Source organism: Leiobunum rupestre, chromosome 3 (genome assembly GCF_980474605.1).
Source record: "Leiobunum rupestre chromosome 3, qqLeiRupe1.1.hap1, whole genome shotgun sequence".
NCBI lineage: Eukaryota > Metazoa > Arthropoda > Arachnida > Opiliones > Sclerosomatidae > Leiobunum > Leiobunum rupestre.
The window spans coordinates 17,060,607-17,084,761 of record NC_143386.1 but is presented as its reverse complement, the minus strand read 5'-3'; the positions used below and the strand labels follow the sequence as shown (position 1 = coordinate 17,084,761).

The 24,155-nt window shown below is 31.8% G+C and overlaps 1 protein-coding gene across 1 annotated transcript; it reads right to left on the bottom strand.

Annotated features, from left to right (window-relative positions):
* Positions 1–3,765: 3,765 nt before the first annotated feature.
* On the bottom strand, positions 3,766–18,631 carry LOC149949704 (uncharacterized). Its single transcript, XM_090169458.1, has 8 exons — positions 18,571–18,631; positions 18,408–18,518; positions 18,186–18,328; positions 17,938–18,126; positions 17,750–17,883; positions 17,411–17,691; positions 17,054–17,350; positions 3,766–3,791 (listed from the first exon to the last, which is right to left on the bottom strand). The coding sequence occupies exons 1-8, from the start codon at positions 18,629–18,631 to the stop codon at positions 3,766–3,768; spliced, it is 1,242 nt and encodes a 413-aa protein (XP_090025584.1).
* Positions 18,632–24,155: the final 5,524 nt, after the last annotated feature.

The window sequence follows — 24,155 nt, the reverse complement described above, 5'->3', positions numbered from 1 at the left end:
AGAACATGGAAGACTCCGACGAATACGATTCGGACTCTCAATTAGACTTTTCATCGTTAAACAGTTTTAATTATAAAAAGTTTTATAAAATTAAAAAATTAAGCCCTAGAAATTCAAAAAAGTGGAAATGTAAACAACTGGACATTGACCTAGAACTAATATACTTAAACGAAATCCCCACACATTTATTTTTTACAGTATTTGAAAAGATTCTGTCCAAAATTATCAAATACGTAAGACAAGAAGCACCCGGTTTCGATTTCCTCAGATTTGCAATTCAATCGGAAAATTTAGAACATCCAATTAACATTAAATTTATTAAAATTGATCAGTTAACTGTTTCGCGAATATTTAACCATATAGCTCGCGTTGCTCAATCAAAAAAAGATTTCTTACTAGATGGAGAAATTAAATTTAGTATAATTCTTTTGAAATCCCCACAGAAAATGGGAAAAAAATTTTTATCTCTAAAAAATAGAGATATTATCGATCTTGATGCTTTTTTAAAAACTAAAACCAATTTTTACTATATCAATAATATCGATAATTTGTGCGTAGCAAGAGCCCTTACAGTCGGAATAAAACTCTGTGAAATTGCCGAGTACAAAAAGAATAAACTTCCATTAACAACCGTTCTTAAAGAATATCGAACCTTAACACGCTTTCGTAGTAAATTACAAACTAAAGCCGCTAAGAAATTACACGATGATGTAGGAATTGCTCGAGGCGCTGTAGAAATTGGTGATATAGCTAAATTTCAATCATATTTAGCCCCAAAGTATCAGATAATAATATTTAACGCAACGGAAAATTTTCAAATTTATTTCAAGGGTTTTCCTCCTGCCGAACACAAAATTCTACTTGTAAAAATTGGCACGCACGTTCATTTAGCTAAAAATCTTCATTCCATTTGGGGCGGTGTAGCTTCATGTTTAAATTGCGAAAAATTTTTTTATTCCACCACACATAGAAACAAGCACCACTGTTTTGACACTAGAAATATTAAATGTAAAAGATGTTTAGGTCGAGAATTTCACGAAATTTTAGAAATTCCGTTAATTCGTTGTAAACTTTGCAATAGATATTTAAAACAAGGGGAATGTTATAGTTTTCACCTAAAAAATGAAACTTGCAAGCTTTTCCACAGATGCGAAAAATGCTGTGTTCAATTTGAAACTTCAAAAACTCACAAATGTGAAACAGCTTGCGAATCTTGTAAAATCGATCATCCTCCAAACCAACATTATGTTAAACAGTCGACATTTAAAAAGAATCCAAGATCCTATGTATATTTCGATATTGAAACCATAATCGAGAATAATGTGCATAAACCCATGCTCTTAGTGGCCCAAAGTGAAATTTTAAATCAGCCTGTGGAAACCACGGTTTTTGAAGGACAATATTGTGTAAATAACTTTCTCAATTTTTTGTTTCAACATGAAACTATTTTACTTATGGATGGGAAACGAAAGCGAAAAACAATTAGGCCGAAATTTACCAACCTCATCGTAATGGCCCATAATCTAAGATCTTTCGACGGAATGTTTATTATTTCTAAATTAATTAATCATGTCATTCCCGAGGTTATTTACGATGGAGCCAAGATACTCACTATTTATATTAAAGGGGTAGACATTCGTTTTGTAGATTCTTTGAACTATGTTAGTGCTCCTTTAAGACATTTTCATAAAATGTTTTCTTTGCCTCAATCTAAAGGATATTTTCCCTATATTTTTTGGACAAAAGACACTTTGAACTATTCAGGTAAAATTCCGGACGAAAAATACTTTGAACCCCATAAAATGAAAGAATTTGAATACCGAGAATTTAAAAATTGGTATTCACACAAACAGCTCGAACCGGTCTATTGTATTAAATCAGAATCCAGAGCGTATTGTCTTTTAGATTGTAATTTATTACGCTTAGCTATGCAGAAATTTCGCATCTTATATAAAGAACTAATTGAAATTGATATCAGTAATTATGGGGGTATTTCTCTTTCCGGGGCACTTAATAATGTATTTATTGACAAGTTTTTAGAACCATATACACTATGTACTATTCCTGCTATCGGTTTGGCAAGTAGACAGAATCAAAGCGAGATTGCATTAAAATATTTATCTTGGTACGAGAAGGAAAATAATTTAATTTTGCAAACTGTCAGAAGTTCAGGGGGAGAACAGTCTGTAGGACCGTATTTTGTAGATGGTTACTGTGAAAATCCACCCATAGTAATTGATGTAATGGGTGATTTCTGGCACGGTTGTCCAAAACATTTTTCTGGCTCGAGCTTTAATTCAATTGTCGGAAAAACATTCAAAGAAATTAGAGAAAGGGAATTAGACCGAAAAGAATTTATTGAACAAAATTTACCAAACCATACATATATTCAAATTTTTGAATGTGAGATATTAGAACTGTTGAGAAAAAATGTCGAGGCGAAAGCATTTTTTAATACAATTAAAATCATTCCTAAAATTAACCCTAGAGATTCGCTAGTGGGTGGCCGTGTAGAAACAATTAAACTGTATCATGAAGTAGAGCCCTTACTTGGAGAACAAATCCGATATTTTGACTTTTGTAGTCTGTACGCCTATTGTTTACAAAAAATGGAATACGGTTGTAAAAATGTTAAAGTTATCACACACAATTTTGATTATGCCCCAGACGCGTATTTTGGAATAATTAATTGTCGAATACTCCCCCCCAGAGACCTCTACTTACCCGTTCTTCCATACCGATTTAATAAAAAACTTTATTATCCTTTATGCGGAAGTTGTGTAATAAATAATGACAGCAAATGTACCCACAGTATTGACGAACGCGCTATAACGGTAGTCTTACCCTCGGTGGAAATCTACTATTCAATAAAAGAATGTAACTACAAACTATTAGAAATTTTCGAAGTATATCACTATAGTATTACAACAAATTTTTTCAAACCATATATAGACATTTTTTTTAGAGCAAAAGTTAAAAATTCAGGATTTCCACCCAATATTAAAACATATCAAGAGCAAAAAGAGTATTTAGACGCGATATACGAAGCTGATGGAGTAAGGTTAGAGCCTGAGGAAATTGTTGATAACCCATCCTTAAGAACTTCCGCGAAATTGGCGCAAAATTCGTTATATGGCAGAATGGCGTTAAGAATGGACAAATCATCAACTAAAATTATTCATAGATACTCCCAATTCACCGAGATTATAGCAGACACATCGAATAAATTAACAGACTTTCATTTAATCAACAACGATGTTGCCATGGTAAGCTATAAAAAAAAGTGAGCTTGCACCAACTTTTCGCAAAGGTAACGTTATAGTGGCTTCCTTTGTCACCAGTTACGGTCGTATTCATCTGCATAAGCTAATTAATAGGCTGGGGAAGCGTGTAATTTATTATGACACGGACGGAATAAAATTTACACATAAACCACACGAGTGGCTACCCCCCCTTGGTGGTAATTTAGGTGAACTTACGTGTGAGACTCCGAATTCATATATCACAAAATTCGTATCAACTGGACCAAAAAGCTACAGCTATAAACTTGAAAATAATCGGACAATTATAAAACTTAAAGGAATAACTCTTACCAGGGAAAACTCAGACATCATACATTTCGACGCCTTCAAACAAATGATTTTTGTGCCAAATACCGAGTTTAAGGTGAAAATTCCCTTTAACGTAATAAAAGATAAGTACAAAATGCTTTTACGTGTTGGCAACTTAAGTAAAACTTTCAAAAAGACTTTTTGTAAACGTGTGCTACAAGATAATATTTCCAGTGTTCCCTATGGATATTTAGAATGTGAAAATGGCGAATTGTAAAATAAAGTTGTCTTTTAATTATAAATCTAAAAAACATGTAACAAAAAAACTTGCAAAACAGGTGTCATTTAACCACATAGTTATCGTAAATGAAATCTCTTCCGAAAATCGAGTAAATACTTTATTTTTAAATAACCTAAGATTTAAACTTTTAACTTCCAAAATTGAATTTTTACTAAAAAACGGGAATTAATAGTTTTTTTTGGTGAAGGAGATATTATGATTTTATTTTTTATTCAAAATGTTATTTTTGTATGTTATTTTGAAACTTTATATAACTGGTGAAGGGATGGTTTTGATAAGAAACATTAAACTTTAATAAAATAATTTTTTAAATTTAAAATGTGTTTATTTTTTCATATATTCTATAAAACAGACAATGTACTAACAAAATACGTAGTATGTTGTTTTTGTTTAAACAGTAATGTCTTATATAAAATTTCTTTCACCGTTTCGAATGATGGTGTCAGGACCTACAATGTCGGGCAAGTCAGCATGGGCGAACTCACTAATTAGATGGAGGAATGAATTAATTGATAAACCTCCTATTAAAATTATTTATTGTTATTCGGTTTGGCAATCAGGTTACCACGATTTATCTCAGTTTTTAACCGATATAGAGTTTATTCAAGGACTTCCGCCAATGGACAGCGAGTTCTGGGAATCAAATAAAAATTCTTTACTTATTATTGACGATTTAGCAGACGAACTTTACAAAAATGATCAAATTGCGAAATTAGTTACCGTAGACAGTCATCATTATGAAATTTCAGTTGTATTAATCTCACAAACCCTATTTCCTCGAGGCAAACAATCTCGTTTAATCTCTCTTAATATGTCATATCTAAATCTGTTTAAATCTCCTCGAGATCTAAGTCAAATCCAATATCTGGCCAATCAAATATCTCCAAATAACACAAAAATAATTAAAATGGCCTACGATATGGCTACTGGAGAACCTTACAATTCGCTATTTATAGACACATCTGTAACCACTCCAGATAGCTTACGATTAAGATCGTACACATTTAATCAAAACGGACCACAAATGGTAGTTTTTTCCAATAATAAATAATTTACTATATTATTATCAAGTTCATTAAAGAAAATGACACCAAAAAAGACAGTACGTAAAAAAACTACTCCTATTGCAAATCCCTCTGACAGGTTTAAAACACACTATCCATATTTAAATTTATTGTATAAATCTAAAGGAGGGGTACGTAAAACTTTATTAGCTAACAGTTCTCCAAAGCAATTAAAAGCCTTACAAAGCGTTTGCAAAAACTTGAAAGGTGGTGGAATTATATTATCTAAAGCCAAAAAAAAACAACTTTCTAAATATAAAAAAACAATACGTTTCTTAGCCAGTCCGAAAATTTCGCAAAAAAAGAAGCGTGCTCTAATAATTCAGAAAGGTACGGGATTCTTCATACCGGCTTTATTAGGCTCTATTGTTCCTTTAATTGCCAATTTATTCAATAAAAGATAAAATGAAAAAAATGATTTTAGTTCCCGCCTCGAGTGTCGGACAAATATCTCAAGAAAATAAACAGCTTGTTTCTCCCCAGGAAACGTATTATAACTTATTAGATAATGAGTTGCAAAATATATTAACTTCTAATTTAAACAGCCGCTCTAAATTGCGAGAATTTCTAAAAATACTGAGCGAGGCCCGGGAAATGAGAAAAGCGATACCGGTACCTAAAGTTGAAATTACAAACTTTCAAGCCCCCGGACCTGTTGCTCCATTAAATTCCCCGTTCACCTCGCAAATTTATTCACCCTTCAAAACGCCCGAGGGAGTTAACGCTGGCGACGCTGCGGAGGTTCGTTTAAATACTATGACACGCAAAATGAAAGAATATCTCAGCGAGAGAGAAAACGATCAGAGTAGAAAATTCCCGAGTCTCTTAAAAAATGTAGAATCTTGGAAGAGGAAAGCATCTACGCCGATTGTTAAGCAACAAAAGACAATTACCGATGATAGAATGCGTAAACGATTAAGTCGAGAAAATGAAATATTTGAAGAATACTTAGAAAATACCGATATTGGAAGTCAATTAAGTCAGGAAGAGGATTGGGATCGAGAGCTGTCTTTGGAGGAGGAGGGTGCTGTCGGTGGTGTTCCAATATCGCCGCAAAAAAAATTAAAATTACCACCCCCCCCAAAAAAATCGCCGAGGCCTAAAAGACAGACCCGCCCTCCTTCTCGTTGGCAAGAATAATAAAAAATGTGTAAAAATAATTATGTGTGAAATAAATAAACATTTTTTTTATTTTAAACAAATCGATTTATTTCGTTTCCACTCTTTCATCAAATGAATACATATATTCAACAACGCTAAACTATCGTTTCTTTTTAAATCGAAATTATACAATTCGTTAATTATTTTACTGTAAGAAATCCCCATACATCTCGAGGTTAGAAAATAAATCACATGTGGTCCGCAGTTTTGGCTTTTATTTGATTGAAATTTATGAGTATTGTGTCGAATACGCTTGCTATATCGCTCTAGCAAAAATCCATAGTCACGATGTGATCTTCCTAGAGAACAAAAAAAGTCCAGAGTGTCGCCCGATTTGTAAACAGCCGTCCAATGAGACCCTGGAAGCGTATCGGGATCGGTGTTGATTACGAAACAATATGATTTTTTTTTAATTGGAACTTTTGGTAATCTATTAGCGGGAAACACTCCGATAAATTTATCTCTCGAACGGGGGTCACACTTAAGTATAGCTTGGATTTGATTAGTATTCATCTTTCACGTCACTGTCAAAATGCATAATTTCTCATATTGATCTTTTGTTAAGTTGATTCCTCTGATAGATGGTTTTAAACTACCGTCTTCTTTTTTAAAATGTCGCACGTCAAAAGTTTCGTTACATTTTACAAGGTACGTGTCTCTTCCTAAATTAAAGGCTTTGTCGCAAATTCCAATATCTAAGCTGTATTCTGGACTTCTTTTTTTAAATTTCATCGCGGAGGAAACTATTGTGGCACTAACACCAAATATTACAATCGCGAGACCCAGGAGAATGTGAACTTTACCCATGGATAACAAATTGTTGAATAAAGACTGTAGCGCTTTACACTTGAATTTTAACTATTTCTTGAGCGTAAAAAGCTCCTTTAATTATATTGCCGGTCAAATCTTTCACAATATACATACAGGGATCTCTCGTAATTACTCTATGAATTTCAAATATTTCGGCTGTAAACGTTCCCTTGTATGCCTTATCAAATGTTGTTTTTGCAACTGCTAATCGAACTTTATCCCCAATTTTTAAACTTGCCTTTCCAATCATACTAAGATTGCCATAGTTTTTTTCCCAAATTGCCGATTCATTGTTTTTATTGACATCTTTAGGGGCGATTCCCGTTGTTGAATGTTTTCGAGCGTTATAAGCTTTTGCAATTAATGGTAGTTTATTAAGATAGTGTAAATCGCCGGTCTTGGTAATTATTTTAAAAATTTTAGATTTTACCGTGCGAACGAGTCTCTCGACCATAGAAGCTTTTTTCTCGGAGTACGTGAGGTAATGTTGTATGTTATAACGTTTTAAGAGAGCGCGAAATGGGGCGTTTCGAAATTCTGTCCCTGCGTCGGTACATAAATTAAGGGGTACCCGTTTTTTGAAAATCTCTCTAAAGGACTTCACAATCTCGCTCGAGGTTTTATTTTTAATTGGCAGAATGAAAGCGAATTTGCTTAGAATGTCCTGAACTAATAACGTATAGCGGTACTTTTTATTAAAAGTTTGTAAAATAGGGAGGTCTAATAAATCGGCCATAAATGTCTCATCAATCGTCGTTACATATAATTTGTTACGTTTAAAATTTAACCTCCTAGCTCTGTGTTGTGTGTAGGTTGGTTGTTTACTGAGAAAATTTTTAATTTCTTTTTTCGAAATTTTGGGAAATTTTTTTCTTAAAGTAACACTGTCAGAATAACTGTATGGGTTTTCAACATCGTAATAAACTTTACTTAATTGTTTGTCTGTTTTTGACAACACCATCTTTAAATGTGTGAATAGAAATAATAAAAACAGATTATAGTAAAAGTTTTTATTTTAATAAATTAAATCGCATTTTAAGTTTGAAACATTTTGTACAATATCAAAATATAATTGACTTTCTACTATTAAGGGATCAAGTCCAAATTCCTTTTGGAATCTTACAACAATATGATCGTAGTTTAATTGGGGGATAGCTATTAATATCATATTTTCCACTCGGTCTTCAAAATTTGTGCTAAATCCTAGTTTACAAGAGACATCGTGAGCAATCGAAGATTTACAATGCGGATTCTCACAATTTTCGGTAATTCATATTTAGTTATTCTCTATGAGAATAACTAAATATGAACCCTTTTTTCCAAGATGGCCGCCAAGATGGCCACCAAAACAACCCCCCCACACCCCAAAAATATTTTCAAAAATTAAAAAATTTTTGTCCTTGGAAAAATCGAAAATATTTTTGTTTTCAAATTTCACCTTGAAGATAATCTTTGACCTCGACGCCTGACACCTGTACACAACCACTAAGCCTCGGTCTATCAAATCAACAAGTTTGGTCACGATCGGACAAGGTCGAACCGAGATATCGGCGGTAATATGTGACCCCACCAAATACTTACGTTAATTTACTTTTGGTGTCATTTTTTCGTTTTTTTCGTTTTTTCGCCGTTTAAAATGCTAATTAGTTATTTGCGAGATGGGGAAACGAATTCGCGACCTTCGCTTTATACCCTTGGCAACTTTTGGCCACAGCCAATCACGTGATATCCTACTTACCCCTGTTGAAAATTAAACTTTATTTAACTGCACTTTTTTCCAAGATGGCCGCCAAGATGGCCACCAAAACAACCCCCCCACCCCCCAAAAATATTTTCCAAAAATTTTTGTCCTTGGAAAAATCGAAAATATTTTTGTTTTCAAATTTCACCTTGAAGATAATCTTTGACCTCGACGCCTGACACCTGTCAACAACCACTAAGCCTCGGTCTATCAAATCAACAAGTTTGGTCACGATCGGACAAGGTCGAACCGAGATATCGGCGGTAATGTGTGACCCCACCAAATACTTATGTTAATTTACTTTTGGTGTCATTTTTTCGTTTTTTTCGTTTTTTCGCCGTTTAAAATGCTAATTAGTTATTTGCGAGATGGGGAAACGAATTCGCGACCTTCGCTTTATACCCTTGGCGGTTTTGGCCCCACCCAAAATACTTTAAATAATTAAACTAATATAAATAAGTTATTCGCAAATATTTTATTATTTTAAAAACAATGCTAGTTTAAGTAGTCAAAAAAACACAATTAGTTATTGTAATATTTAATAACTATGATATTTCAATATATTTTTTAAACACTTAACAACATATGAAACACTAACAATAAAACTAAAAGCTAACAAAATTAATAATAAAGAATTAAAGAAGGTTGTATAAATAATTTGAAGGCTGAAAAATATAAAAACAAATGTTAAAAAATATTTTAAGTGTATAATAAAAATAATTATAATTACATCAATTCGTAGAAGGTATTTTTCCTCTTCGGTACAAAACGAGATGTCGGGTTGGAAATTCAGGCTAGAATTTATAAATATAAATAAATTAACCTATTAAAAACGAATATATCTAAAAAATATTTACCACAAGAATTCTTTTTGTTGCTCTATCATCGCACGAATAAAACACTGGTTTTGGTCTTAATCGCTTCGGAAGTATACAGTTCGAGAATGTCTGAATTAAAACAGATCGAATGTTGTTCAATGCCAACATGTTGAATTTGATCTAACATACGAAGTTCAGACTTTAAATTCTTGTGATTCCATCGCGAAATTTGACGAGTATTACAAAGAATAAACATTCTTACTACTCGAAGAGAAACAATTTTAAAGATCGCGGCAAAGAAAGTACAGGCTTTAGATGTAATTCACCAGACATCTTGAGTCTAGATTTCTCCTGGTAAAATCCTTTACATTGAGATTTTATAGTTTAAGCCCGACTTTTATTTAAAAATTTAAAAATATTGTCTTTGGGAATAATTATTAATTTTTAATACAACGAAGGTTAACTAATTATCACTATCCTTCTTAAACATGTTTTTATAAATTAATAAAAACAATTATATTCAATTTTTAAAAAAACAACCTAGTACAAAATGTACTTAGACATTTTTCAGTTAATATACTAATCAATTACAAAAACAAACATAAAACATTAAAGTTTAACAGATATTAGTATAAAAAAGTACATAGAATACATGAAAAAGAACCGGAAAAAAACCAGAAAGAATAATAAATAATCAATGGGTCGTTTGATATGAGCGGTAGGATCAAGTGTATATAGCGAAAAAGATGAAGAAACAAAAAAAGATAGCGCAAGAGATGAAGAAACAAAAAAAATAATAATAATAGAAAAACATTAAATCTAGTACAAAATGTACTAATAAAAATTCTTGAAAATGCGTTGAATAAAAAAGATGAAAACAAAGGATTTTTTAATATAGAGAAAAAAGAACTTTACACCAATCCCAACATTAAATTAATAAAGCTAGTTAAAAAAGAAAAAGTAGATTATGAAATATTAAAAACAACCTCCACCGCCTGAATTAAATTAATAAAGCTAGTTGATTTGGAAAACATATTTAAACACTTAATCTTTCTAAAATAAAAACATTTAAAATAAAAAATATAAAACATTTTAAAAATTAAAACCTTTCACCAAAATAAACAAATTAAAAAATAAAAACACAAAAAAGTCTTTAAATAAAAAAATTAAAATTTTATAAGGTTTGAGTCCTATTTCAAAAAAATAAATAGTTTTAGTTTTTTTAAAAAATAAATAAATTTTTGTAATTACCTTGAGTCGCAGTTGGAAAAGTTGCCGACGATCGATTAAATTTTGATTCGGTCGAGATAATTTGCAACTAAATAAAAATATTTATTTTAATTATTGTAATTATTTTTTAAAATTAGTATTCCTTACTCTAAAGTTGTAACTATTTTAACTTCTTGTCGATCCAAATCATTAATAAAAAATAGAACGATCATGCCTAATTCCAAACGGATGTTATACCGTGTTAGGCGAAAGTCAGTGGTAATAGATAAATGTTTTTTTCGGAAAAAGGAAACTTGTTGTAATTGAAAGAGTAATAAAAGGTCACGTTGAAGGCTCCTACGATTTTTATGTTGACGGAACCATGGGATCTTATTTAAATTTTTATATAGGCGCATATGTTTTCCAATTAGGCGTAAAATTTCGTAAGAAAACCAGCCTTCAAGAGAGGATTGAGTGTGGAACAATAAGCCGTCAAACTCAAAAGCCTCGTGGGGACAGACAAAATTAACAGAATGAACGTCAAATAGACAAGAATTGTTATTGATTCTTCTAGAAAAAACCGAAGCGAAAACAGCTGGCGATAATTTGAAAGAATTTTTTATAAAGGGACAGGCAAAAACAATTTTTTTAAAGGGTTCTATTAATGCTTTACACTCAAGAAAGACAGTTCTCATACAGTAATTTTCAACTCTAATTGAAATATCGTTAATTTTAAAAAGGTTATAATTCCTAACTTTACGTAAAGCTAAATATTTTAGTGAAAAAGGGTTAATAGCGAGAGGATGAGTAATCTTACCAGAAACAGTCAAAACTTCGCGAGAGCCCATGGTTTATAAAAGGTACACGGTGAAAGACAGTCTTTTTATAAGAAAAATTTCAGAATATTTAATTTTTACATCCTGATTTTAACCTGTTTTAAAATCAAGTCAAAAGACAATTTTTTATCAAATACACCCTGCAGAAATATAATTTTATCCATTCGTTTAAATTTTATACCTCGCAGAAATATATTTCTTCCCATAGAATTTTAAAACATCTAACCCTGTAATTACCAAAATTCTTACATCCATAATCGGTAGATTTTATTTCGACAGGGGTAAGCTCAATTGTATTTTATTTCGACCGGGGTTATACATAAGGGGCTATATCTCGGGCGGATATTGACCAGCTCCATTGTAATTTGTTTTAAAATGTGTATACATAGTTTGCACCGAAGGGAGGGGCCTATGGTCTCCAAGGAAACTGGGAGGGTGATCAAAAATTCAAACCATTTCGCGCGTAGCTACTAAATAGGTAGCCATTTTGTTGGTAATCTCGTCAAAGCGACAAAACTAATTAGATTTATGCTTTCAAATTTTAAATGGGCCCTAAACAAAGTCAGATAAGATTCTAAGGCCGGGTTATTTAAATAAAATATCAAATTACGACAGAAATATCTACGAAAAGAAGTTGACAAAGCTTATCAAAGTTAGGCCTTTGCGATCATCCTTTTTACAATTACCTTCGCTATCGAATAAAATAAACAATTTTCGCTCCCCTTGGTAATTGAACTACTCGAACAATTTTTAACCAGGCAGAAACTAATTTCTTAATCATTTGAAAATAATTAAAATCCGCAAACAGACGATTGAAACTGTTAACCCTCCCGATTTACTAAGAAATCTACACCGGCAAAATGGAGGCATAGTTCATTCTAGCTCAAATTAAATATTTATTCTTGGTTCTTATATCTATACTTGGAACTGCGTCATTGATGGCGTAGGGATGCAAACTATGTATTGATTGTTTATTTATTTATTTCCAAAAAGTAAATAAAGTTTAATTTTCAACAGGGGTAAGTTGGATATCACGTGATTGGCTGTGGCCAAAAGTTGCCAAGGGTATAAAGCGAAGGTCGCGAATTCGTTTCCCCATCTCGCAAATAACTAATTAGCATTTTAAACGGCGAAAAAACGAAAAAACGAAAAAACGAAAAAAATGACACCAAAAGTAAATAAGTTGACGTAATCGTGGGGGTCACATATTACCAACCATATCTCGGTTCGACCTTGTCCGATCGTGACCAAACTTGTTGATTTGATAGACCGAGGCTTAGTGGTTGTTGACAGGTGTCAGGCGTCGAGGTCAAAGATTATCTTCAAGGTGAAATTTGAAAACAAAAATATTTTCGATTTTTCCAAGGACAAAAATTTTTTAATTTTTGAAAATATTTTTGGGGTGTGGGGGGGTTGTTTTGGTGGCCATCTTGGCGGCCATCTTGGAAAAAAGGGTTCATATTTAGTTATTCTCTACTGCCGTCAACCGAAAAGAATTCAAAGTGATCATGGAAACGAATTTGTCTGTCAAGAAGTGCAGAGTGAATTACAACGAAGGAACATTAAATTTTCCGCTAGCCGATCAGAAATGAAAGCGTCCATTATTGAAAGATTCATTAGAAGTTTTAAATCTCGTTTATATCGCTATTTCACGCAGAATAAAACCCTTAAATATATCGACGTTTTAGATGATATTATAAACGCTTATAACAATAGTTATCACAGATCAATTAAATGTAAACCCGCGGAAGTTACTCTAGATAACTCTGCTAAAATATGGAAAAATCTTTACGGTTCGGTAAATTTTTCTCCTCCGTTAACATACGCGTTTGAAATTGGAGATATTTGTAGAATAAGTAGAAATTTATCAATTTTCGATAAGAAATATAACCCGAATTTTACTACAGAATTGTTTAAAATAGCTGAGAGACTACCACGTGACCCACCTGTATATAAGCTGATGGATTTAAATTCTAACCCCATTTTAGGAGTATTCTATCGAGAAGAGGTTCAGATTGTTGGTCGAGATTTAAAAGACTGTTACTTCATAATCGAAAAAGTAATAAAAAAGAGGAAAAAATCGGACGGCCGCGTAGAACTGTATGTCAAGTGGCAAGATTACGACCCTACATTTAATTCTTGGATACAAGAAGTGGATTTAAAATGAGTTTTTACGTAACGCTACCTTCAGATTCCTCGTCATTATATTACCAAGATAATAGCGTTGGTAAATTTCGAACGTATTTAGCTGAACCGTTAAGATTTGAGGAACAGTACGAAGTTGGGTTAGCGGAAATTAGCTATCCTCGGACATGGCATAACGTTCGAAAACCTAATCTATTGGTTATTAAAGACCCTCTCGAATATGATAAAATGACTGATAACCCTCTAGTTAAAGACCCTCTCGAATATGATAAAATAATTGAAGTTCCCGCGGGTTTTTATAAAACTCCGGAAGAACTATTACATGTTATGAACGTCCACAACCAAGAAGAAGAACAAGTTACATTCGCTTATTTAAATTATTCTAATCGAATTAAAGTTAAATTGCAACCGAAAATCAGAGCTGTAATTGGCCCCGATCTATCGATTTTACTAGGTTTTAAGGATAGAAGAGATAATGATTTCACCATTTTAAATTCAATGATAACCCCCTACCCAGTTGATATGAACGCTGGGTTACATTCCTTATTCGTTTATTCTGATCTGGTTGAAAATAGCGTTGTTGGGGATAGTTTAGCACCTCTATTAAGAATCATAAGCGTCGAAGAGAAAGCCGAGTCTAATGGGAAAACAACTACAAAAATATTTTCACAACCTCATTACCTACCAGTCGTGTGTAATAATATTAAGACTATAGAGATTAATATAACAGATGATTTAGGTGAGCCAATACAGTTTCATAGTGGAAAAGCTCACGTTGTATTACATTTTAAACCCCGTAAAATGTGGTCTTCACTATAAACCTTTAATCATTCAGGACACACCTTCATTCTAGCTTAAGAGAGCGAACAGTTAACATCATGAGGTCTGAATATTCACCTTCAAGAACTGATTATGAAAGTTACTATTTAAACCAGGTTGGTTTCGGTGGAATACCTGTATATAGAGGTTTAGCCGAGCAAAGAGGACATGGACTAGGAAATATATTATCTTCAGCGTTTAGATTCGCGGTACCTTTACTGAAGAAAGGCGCTACTTACTTGGGAAAAAAACTTTTAAGTACCGGAGCGAAAGTAGCGACTGATGTTGTTAGCGGAGTCCCAATTAAAACAGCGCTTAAATCGCATTCTATTAACGCTGGAAAGGAAACTTTAGCTTCAGCAGCTGATGAAGCCATGAGACTAACATCTTCAGCTACGGATCATATTAAAAGAATGACGGGTTCCGGAAATAAAAGGAAACGAACTCAGTCGAAAAGCGCCATTTCAACAGCAGGCAGGATAGCGAAAGGACGGTTCCCTAAACGTTCCGATATATTCTCATAATGTCCCTTTTACACCCGCACTCAGTTGAGTGTATAAATTCCGAGCTAGATTTGTTTCAAGTACCTATGACACAATCTTCGATTATTGGTGGAGAATGGGTTGAGTATAATCCAATATCAAATATAGTTGATAACGCATCAATTACATTTTCTATCAACGGTAACTCTGAAACGTATATAGACCTTTCACAAACTTTGCTGCACGTTCGAGTTAAGGTAACTAAAGATAATGGTCAACTACCGCAACCCGCGGTTCCAGGTGTTGCGGGTGGGGCCGCCGGAACTCCAGTCGACAATATCGCCCCCGATAATTTGTTTCTTCATTCGCTTTTTAGCGACGTCCACGTATTTCTTAATGAAAGATCAGTAACACCTTCCAGTCAAAATTACGCTTATAAAAGTATGATACAAACTTTATTAACGTTCGGAGGTTCTGCGAAAAAAAGTTATTTAACGAGTTCACTTTTCTATCGGGATACGCCTGGAAAGTTCGATTCATTTTTCGATAACGATGGTTTCTCTAAACGAGCGAGTTTAGCGCAAAAAGGGGCGATTGACTTTTTAGGCGTAGTCCATACTGATTTATGTCAACAACCACGCTTTTTATTAAATATGGTTGATTTGAAATTTAAATTCGATAAAAATAGAGCAGCTTTTTGCGTTCATTCCGACGTAAAATGTAAAGTGGAGATTTTATCAGCTTCCCTTTATCTGAGGAAAGTTAAAGTGATACCGGAACTATCGCTCGCTCAAGCCAAGGCGTTACAATATGGAACCGCTAAATATCCTGTAACTCGTTCGGAGTGCACCTCATTTTCTATACCCGCTGGTCTTATGGCTTGTGTGCAAGATCATTTATTTACCGGACAAGCACCTAAGAAAGTTGTTATCGGGTTTGTGGAACAAAAAGCGTTTCTAGGATATTTGAAAAAATCCCCGTACAACTTTCAACATTTCGATTTATCAAGCATTGGATTGTACATTGACGGTAGCAGCGTCCCTCATAAGGCGTTATCTCTAAACTTTGAGGAAAATCTATATATTCAAGCGTATTGCAATCTTTTCATTCAAACTAATCAGTGGAACGTAGATGAAGGGAATCAGATAAGTCGGGAAGATTACCCTAACGGAAATTGTTTATTCGCGTACAATTTAACCTCGGATCTTAATAACAACGCTAATCACTTGCATCTTGTAAAAAACAGTAACCTGAGATTAGAATTAAAATTTGCAAAACCGTTACCGGAGACGATTTCCATTCTAATTTACGCTGAGTTTCAAAATTTGATTGAAATTGATAAAAATCGAACCGTGATTTTCGATTACAGTAATTAATGGATTCGCTACAGATAACTAAAATTCTTGAAAAAGATTTAAGTACTAAAAGTATATTTCAAGGCGTGTTCGCGGCTGACAAGCTACCTAAATACGTAAAAATATTCCCTTCTCTATTTATTGTAAATACCGATACGAGTGCTGAACCTGGAGAACACTGGGTTCTAATATATTTTTCTAAACATAAAAATTGTGAATTCATGGATTCCTTTGGAAACCCGCCAGATTATTTTAAATTTAATGACTTTATTGAACGAAACAGTAAAACTGTAACTTTTAATTCTAATCAATTACAGAGTAATTCTAGTAATACGTGTGGAGCATTCTGTATCTATTTTGATATAAACAGGTGTAAAGGAATAGAAATGTATAACATTGTGTCTAGGTTTAAGAAAGATAAATATGTAAACGATAAAATGATTAAAGAGTTTATGTGTAAAATGTATTCAATAAAATAATTTTTTACAATTTATAGCAATAGCAGTTTTTTTTTATATATACATAAATACAAGCATTCATTATAATTTTTCAATATCTTTATGACCGTGCGCTAATGTACGAACCCCGCAGGGTAGAATATATCTCTTATCATCATTTGGTGATAAACAAAGTAAATAGTTCATGCTTGAAACTAGCTATACGCATCATCTCGGCTGACATGGTTTCTTGATTAAAAAGACAACGTTCATAGTCTTCGTGGCGGATGACGTTTCTAATAACGTTCATGGCAACACCCTTACAAACTTTTTTATGGTTTAAAATTGACTCTAAAGATTTCCCCAATCGCAACTCCTTTTCTATCTCTTCAGCGGTCTTAGACTCCCCGTACAATTTAATAGAATAAAGCTTTGGACGAAGTCCTACAAAGCTTTGAATTAACTGTGAATTTGTCTCGTCTTTAAAATAACCGAGAGCTTTTTTATTCTGATTAGAATGAAGGAAATTCGAAGGTGGATAATCAGAGAAGTCAAAGCGGTTTTTATGAACTTCAAAGTCTTTATAAACATCATCCGTCTTAATGTTGTACGTTAAACTGTCTGTAAATATTTTATATATTAGTACTATTTAAATAAAAAATGCGTATTAAATTAAATTACCAGTGTCTGTAAATAATAGTGATGCTTTGTTCCCGTACGTATTTTTTATGAATCCATAATGGAACCGATACATGAGCTCCTTGGATAAATCTAGAATGGTGAATCCGGTAAATATAGGCCGGTTAAGAACAATTTTAGCTCTCTTCTTATGAGCGCCGGCTAACTCTTCATTAAAGATGGTAAAGTGTTCAAACTGCGGGGAACTTGTAACTTTTAACATTCTTTCTGGTTTATGAATCAACTCGAAATTTATATGCTTCCGTAAATTTTCCATTGTTTTTCTAAAGAATTAAATGAAGTAAGGGAAAAAACAGCAATAAATTATTTAAATTGATTTACCCGAAAACAGAGTTAACCATAAGTTTCCAGAAATTCTTTTCAAATGAACTCTTGGATAATTTCCTCTGTTCAGTGTTGAATCTAACATATTTTTCTAACCATTTTCCTTGAGTGAAGGTTAGAGCTCGATGAACCTTGGTTATTTTCAAACCTAATTCTACATAATATTTTAAATTGCGGTAATGTACTATGTATTTCTCTTTATTATTTAAATTAGGAAGAAGTTTTGGTAGACTTTGATTCTCCTTAATATTTAATTTTCCTAAGAGATCTTTGGAGTATGGAGATAGCATATCATGTGTAATAACTTTAGATTCCGCCGCTACTGGGAGATCGTTATGTAAGTCATGCAACTCTGGAGGATATTCAAGATCCACCTGCAAAGGAAACAATTCTTTAAAAATATAATTCAATAATTATAACACTTGTTATTTACCTCTAAAATGTATCCGTTTTCAACGTTATTGGGAATACTCAGAATATTTTCACAGAGTGTTTGCAAATCATCCTCCTGAACCCACTGGAAGTCGCCTAGCGGTAGTGGTTCACACATAACAACACCGTACAAATTATTAGCATCTTCAATTAAGTTAAATTAAGTTAATTAATATAATTAAAATTAAAATAATTAAAATAATTTTTTTTAAATGTAAATTACCTAAATAGCATATATAACTGCTCTCTTTAGACGAATCATATGTGTCGGCCATATATTTCTTATTCGCTTCAGAATAACGAGTTGAGATCATTGAAACACCGCCTCGAATCCCTAAAAATTCAATGTAAATACAATAATATTTAAAATATCATAAAAGCGTTACCCTTTTCAATAAATAAGTGTTGATCTATATCAAGTATGAGATCGAGGCGAACATCGGTCATCTTCAAAGCTGCTTGCCAGGCTAAACCTGGTGCGGTGTAAGCGTAGTAGTAGGAAACTAAAACTTAGCGCTTTTATTTCCAAGATGGCCGCCAAGATGGCCGCCAAAACAACCCCCCCAAAATATTTTCCAAAAAAATTTTTGTCCTTGGAAAAATCGAAAATATTTTTGTTTTCAATTTCACCTTGAAGATAATCTTTGACCTCGACGCTCGAACACTGTCAACAACCACTAAGCCTCGGTCTATCAAATCAACAAGTTTGGTCACGATCGGACAAGGTCGACCTGAGATATCGGCGGTAATATGTGACCCCACCAAATACTTATGTTAATTTACTTCTGATATCGTTTTTTCGTTTTTTTCGTTTTTTCGCCGTTTAAAATGCTAATTAGTTATTTGGGAGATGGGGAAACGAATTCGCGACCTTCGCTTTATACCCTTGGCAACTTTTGGCCACAGCCAATCACGTGATATCCTACTTACCCCTGTTGAAATTAAACTTTATTTACTTTTTGGAAATAAATAAATAAACAATCAATACATAGTTTGCATCCCTACGTCATCAATGACGCAGTTCCAAGTATAGATATAAGAACCAAGAATAAATATTTAATTTGAGCTAGAATGAACTATGCCTCCATTTTGCCGGTGTAGATTTCTTAGTAAAACGGGAGGGTTAACAGTTTCAATCGTCTGTTTGCGGATTTTAATTATTTTCAAATGATTAAGAAATTAGTTTCACGTTAAAATGGTTATCTGCCTGGTTAAAAATTGTTCGAGTAGTTCAATTACCAAGGGAGAGCGAAAATTGTTTATTTTATTCGATAGCGAAGGTAATTGTAAAAAGGATGACCGCAAAGGCCTAACTTTGATAAGCTTTGTCAACTTCTTTTCGTAGATATTTCTGTCGTAATTTGATATTTTATTTAAATAACCCGGCCTTAGAATCTTATCTGACTTTGTTTAGGGCTCATTTAAAATTTGAAAGCATAAATCTAATTAGTTTTGTCGCTTTGACGAGATTACCAACAAAATGGCTACCTATTTAGTAGCTACGCGCGAAATGGTTTGAATTTTTGATCGCCCTCCCAGTTTCCTTGGAGACCATAGGCCCCTCCCTTCGGTGCAAACTATGTATACACATTTTAAACAAATTACAATGGGGCTGGTCAATATCCGCCCGAGATATAGCCCCTTATGTATAACCCCGGTCGAAATAAAATACAATTTAACTTACCCCTGTCGAAATAAAATACACATTTTAAAACAAATTACAATGGGGCTGGTCAATATCCGCCCAATAACTTATGTTTTACCCCTGTTGAAATGAAACTTTATTTACTTTTGGAGATAAATAAATAATACAATAACGACATAATAAACAATCAATACATATTTTAAAAACACAACAAATTACAATGAATAAAAGCGGTATTTTTTTAAGTAATTGTTTGTTTTTATTTAAATAATAGTCTTATTCACTTTCAATTATTTAAACATTTTGCAATTTTTATTAAACTATTAGTTATTTAAATAAATATTGAAATATAGCCGAGCTTATTTTATTCATGGATTAATCTACTGCCGAGCACTAACTTTTGCAACTCGAAAGGCTATAATTTTACACAAATGGATGGCTGGTTAATTTTTAATAGTAAAATAATATATTCTAAAGTTGGAAAAACATTTTTAAGTTACATAATCAATAAGAATTCCAAAAACCATTTATTGAAAATAAATAAAAAATAATAATAATTAAATTAAAAATAGCAACATTGTAAATAGAATTTTCTCTGACTATACACAGTAAACGAACGGGTGTTTAACGGTGGCTAAATTAAAACAACATTAAGTTTAATAATTTTAATTATTTTCAAAATGAAACATTACTTACTTTGATTTATAAGTTTATTTTTCTGATGAACAAAGTTACCAGAAACACGCAAAGCCATCGTACAAGACACGGTATATGAAATTCTGCCGGATTGCGAGCTATAACTGGTTCAACATTCTAATGTAACCTTGTAAAACTGATTTGATACCCACCCTTAATTATCGTCACGTGTAAACGTTATCAACTACAGTTACAGCCTTCTAAAACTAGTTTGGATTTTTCAACAATTGACTAATTATATCAATTAAACGCAAAAATGTTTATTAACATCTGGTATTATTGATCCTACTCTATTTTTTCCCAACTTTCGCATTTCCGCGCCAGATTGAATTAATCAATAAAATTATAAACGCAGATCACGTTTTGCCAGGAGACATTCCACAGAGCCAGTGAGAAAAAAAAACTGGTTGCTCTAACAAACGTTGTATATATTTAATGTGAATTAAAAAACGGTTTTTTTCAAAAAATTAAATTTTATTTTGTATTGCTCTGTTGTTTATATAACTTTTCTCTATATAATACAAGAAATATTTATAAAAAAAAGATTTATTTCATTTTATACACAGTGTTTTTTTTAGATCGAGGATAAATACATACCGAACTATATTCGGATTCTATACAATCTGTATCTCTCGAACGTCTTCTATTTCCTCTTACACCACATATTATACAAATTAAATGTTGAGGAAAGATTAATAATGCATCCGATGGAATTATCATTGATAAACAATTGCCTTGTCTAAAAACAACAGGTTGGTAGTAAAATCGACATTGTTTACTACAACAATAATACAGGAGTCCACCATATGTTTCTAACGACTCAGTATATCCAAAACAATAAGGACAACAAATAAAACCATCTTTTTGTACTTTAACAGAACCTCTTTCTAACAAATTTTTGCAAGAACTCTCGTCCACTATATAAAATGAAGAAATAATTAAAAAATATAATTAAAGAATATTAAAATTACTAAATAACATACTTTTATTTCCAAAATTGAAGAAAAACTGTATTTCTTAATATTCAACTCTCTCGTTTACACGGCGAATATATTTCTAATGATTAAAGGTATAATTCAAGTTTTTATACAAATTATGTATGTGTAGATATTAATATTATCATAAATTAAAAACCCCGAAGATTTCAGGTTATATAAAAATAAGTCAAGGTAAAATCTTTTTTCATAATATAGTATATTTAAAATCACCTTTAGAAATAATTAATCAAATAATTATGTTTCAAAAATAATTTATATTTTGTAATTATTTTCAACCTTATTAAACGATAATTATAATACAAATTTATCGTAAATACATGTACTTTTTATATATTAAAAGGGTGTTTGTATCGTTGGAATGTGCTTTCCCCACATCAATACACAAACCTGCTAACCTTGAGGAATTTAATATTTTTCAAAATATAAGTTATTTGTTGAGTTGTATAATATCAATGTAAAACCTAATTGCGAGTAATTTTTTTTTATTATATCACAGTTGAAATGGGAAAACGCGAGATGTCTCAAAAATCGCCCTCTTTAAAAGTTAAAAAAATGAAGTTATTTATGGGGAAACCAGAATTTAAATGCGATTCACTAGTTGATAATGAATGTTATTTTGACCAGCCATGTCGAAAACACGCGTTTGATTTTATAGATAGTTTTAAATTTAGTGTTAAATGCTGGGTTTGTCAAGCTTTATTTCTGGAACGAAGAGTTTTTAAGATGCATCTGATGAACCATTTGACATCTAGTTATTCTAATAAAACACTTCTTAATATTGATGTTTGCGATTGTCTTCATTCAAATCAACCGAAATACACAAGCGAAGAAGAAATATTAGACGACCAAATTATTGATTATTTGAACGAGTTTAACGTAAAAAATCAAGAATGGTACGATGAATTAGTAATCTACGGTAAGATTCAACCTTTGAACTCAAATGTTGAACCAACTAGTAAAGAAGAAAGTATAGATTCTAATATTCTTAACATGGCTGAAGAAACATTGGATTCTTTAATGGAGTCTAATCCTGTACTTACAAACGATTTGAAAATGCCGAGCGATAATCAGTTGGAAGCACTTATTTATTTTGAAGAATATTGTAAAAATAATCAAATTTTAATTCCCAACAATGCGGAAACTTCTATTAAAGTATTACAAAATCTTGAAAAAACTTGTAAAATGATTTAAAACATGTAAATAAATCGTTTTCTATAAAATCCACTGTTATTATTTTCCTACGTAAGATTTCTTTCAAACAAAATTCAATAACAATTTACTTTTGAAGATACAATTTTTTATAATATTTAATAATATTTATTTTGCCAAAGACAAAATTTGTAGGCGACCACAGAAAGTCTATATGTAACGAATACCATCCTAGTACAAACCACTTAATTAGATTAAAATAAATAAAATTTTACTCGAATAAAATCATTTTTTGCGAAGAATTACAAAATAAATTATACAATTTATAAAGATTTTAATAATAATTCAATTCCAAAAATCTGTACAAAATAAACCATCCAATTATTAGGAATATGAAAAAAATAATGGTTGTAAAAAACTAGAAAAAACGATATAATTAAAAATATTTATAATTACATTATTTCGTAGAAGTTTTTCTTCTTAACTAAAAAATGAGGTAATATATCTATTTACTTATAACTGTTTTAACCAAAAATATCTTGCTATTAACTAATTGAAGATAAATTCTCAAGTTTTTATTTATTTTGTGAGATAAATATAAATATATAAATTAGTAAAGAATTTAAATTAGAATGCTGAGAGATAAAAATATTGATCTAATTTGTGTCAAGGTGCAGTTTTTTAATACTGTAACATATTTAAAAAACATTTCTAGAAATGATTAATCAAATATCTATGTCTCAAAAATAATTAATTGTAATTATAAATAATAGGTGTAACCTTCTAACTTAATATCAAACGTAAATTATAATTCATCATTCTCGTAAATACATATCCTTTAAACATATTAAAAGGGTGATTTCAAATTTAAAACAAAAATGAACTATACTTATTTTTTAAATTATAAAACTTACCTTGGATATATTATACATTAAGTATAGTTAAATGTTAATTATCTTTTTTAGATATGCGTATTCTTTTCTATAAAAATAGGGCGTTGTCAGATTAAAAAAATTACGGTTAATAGTATTACACATACAGTCACATTCTGTATAAAAAGGTGACATTTTCCATGGTAGGAAAGCACACTGACTGACAAATTTGTTTCGTTCCGGGGACGTAGTTCAAATAAGACAAGTGTTTGAACATTTTTCTTACATAAAAGTGAACTAGATTTAAATGGAAATAAAATTTGTAAAAATATCAAAGAATGCTTTCGATCCAGTTCGCGCAACCAAATTTTCAGCAGGCTTAGATTTAAAATCTGCATATGATTATATATTGGTTTCTGGAAACAGGATGTTAATAGAAACAGATTTAAAAATTTTACTTCCCGAAAACACCTATGGTCGTATTGGTAAAATTTTTCAAAATGTTGTAAAAATTTAAGAAATGAGTTCTTAATTTACCATGTTTAAAAAGCTCCTCGCAGTGGTTTGGCCCTTCATTACGGAATTGATGTTTTAGCCGGAGTTATTGACAT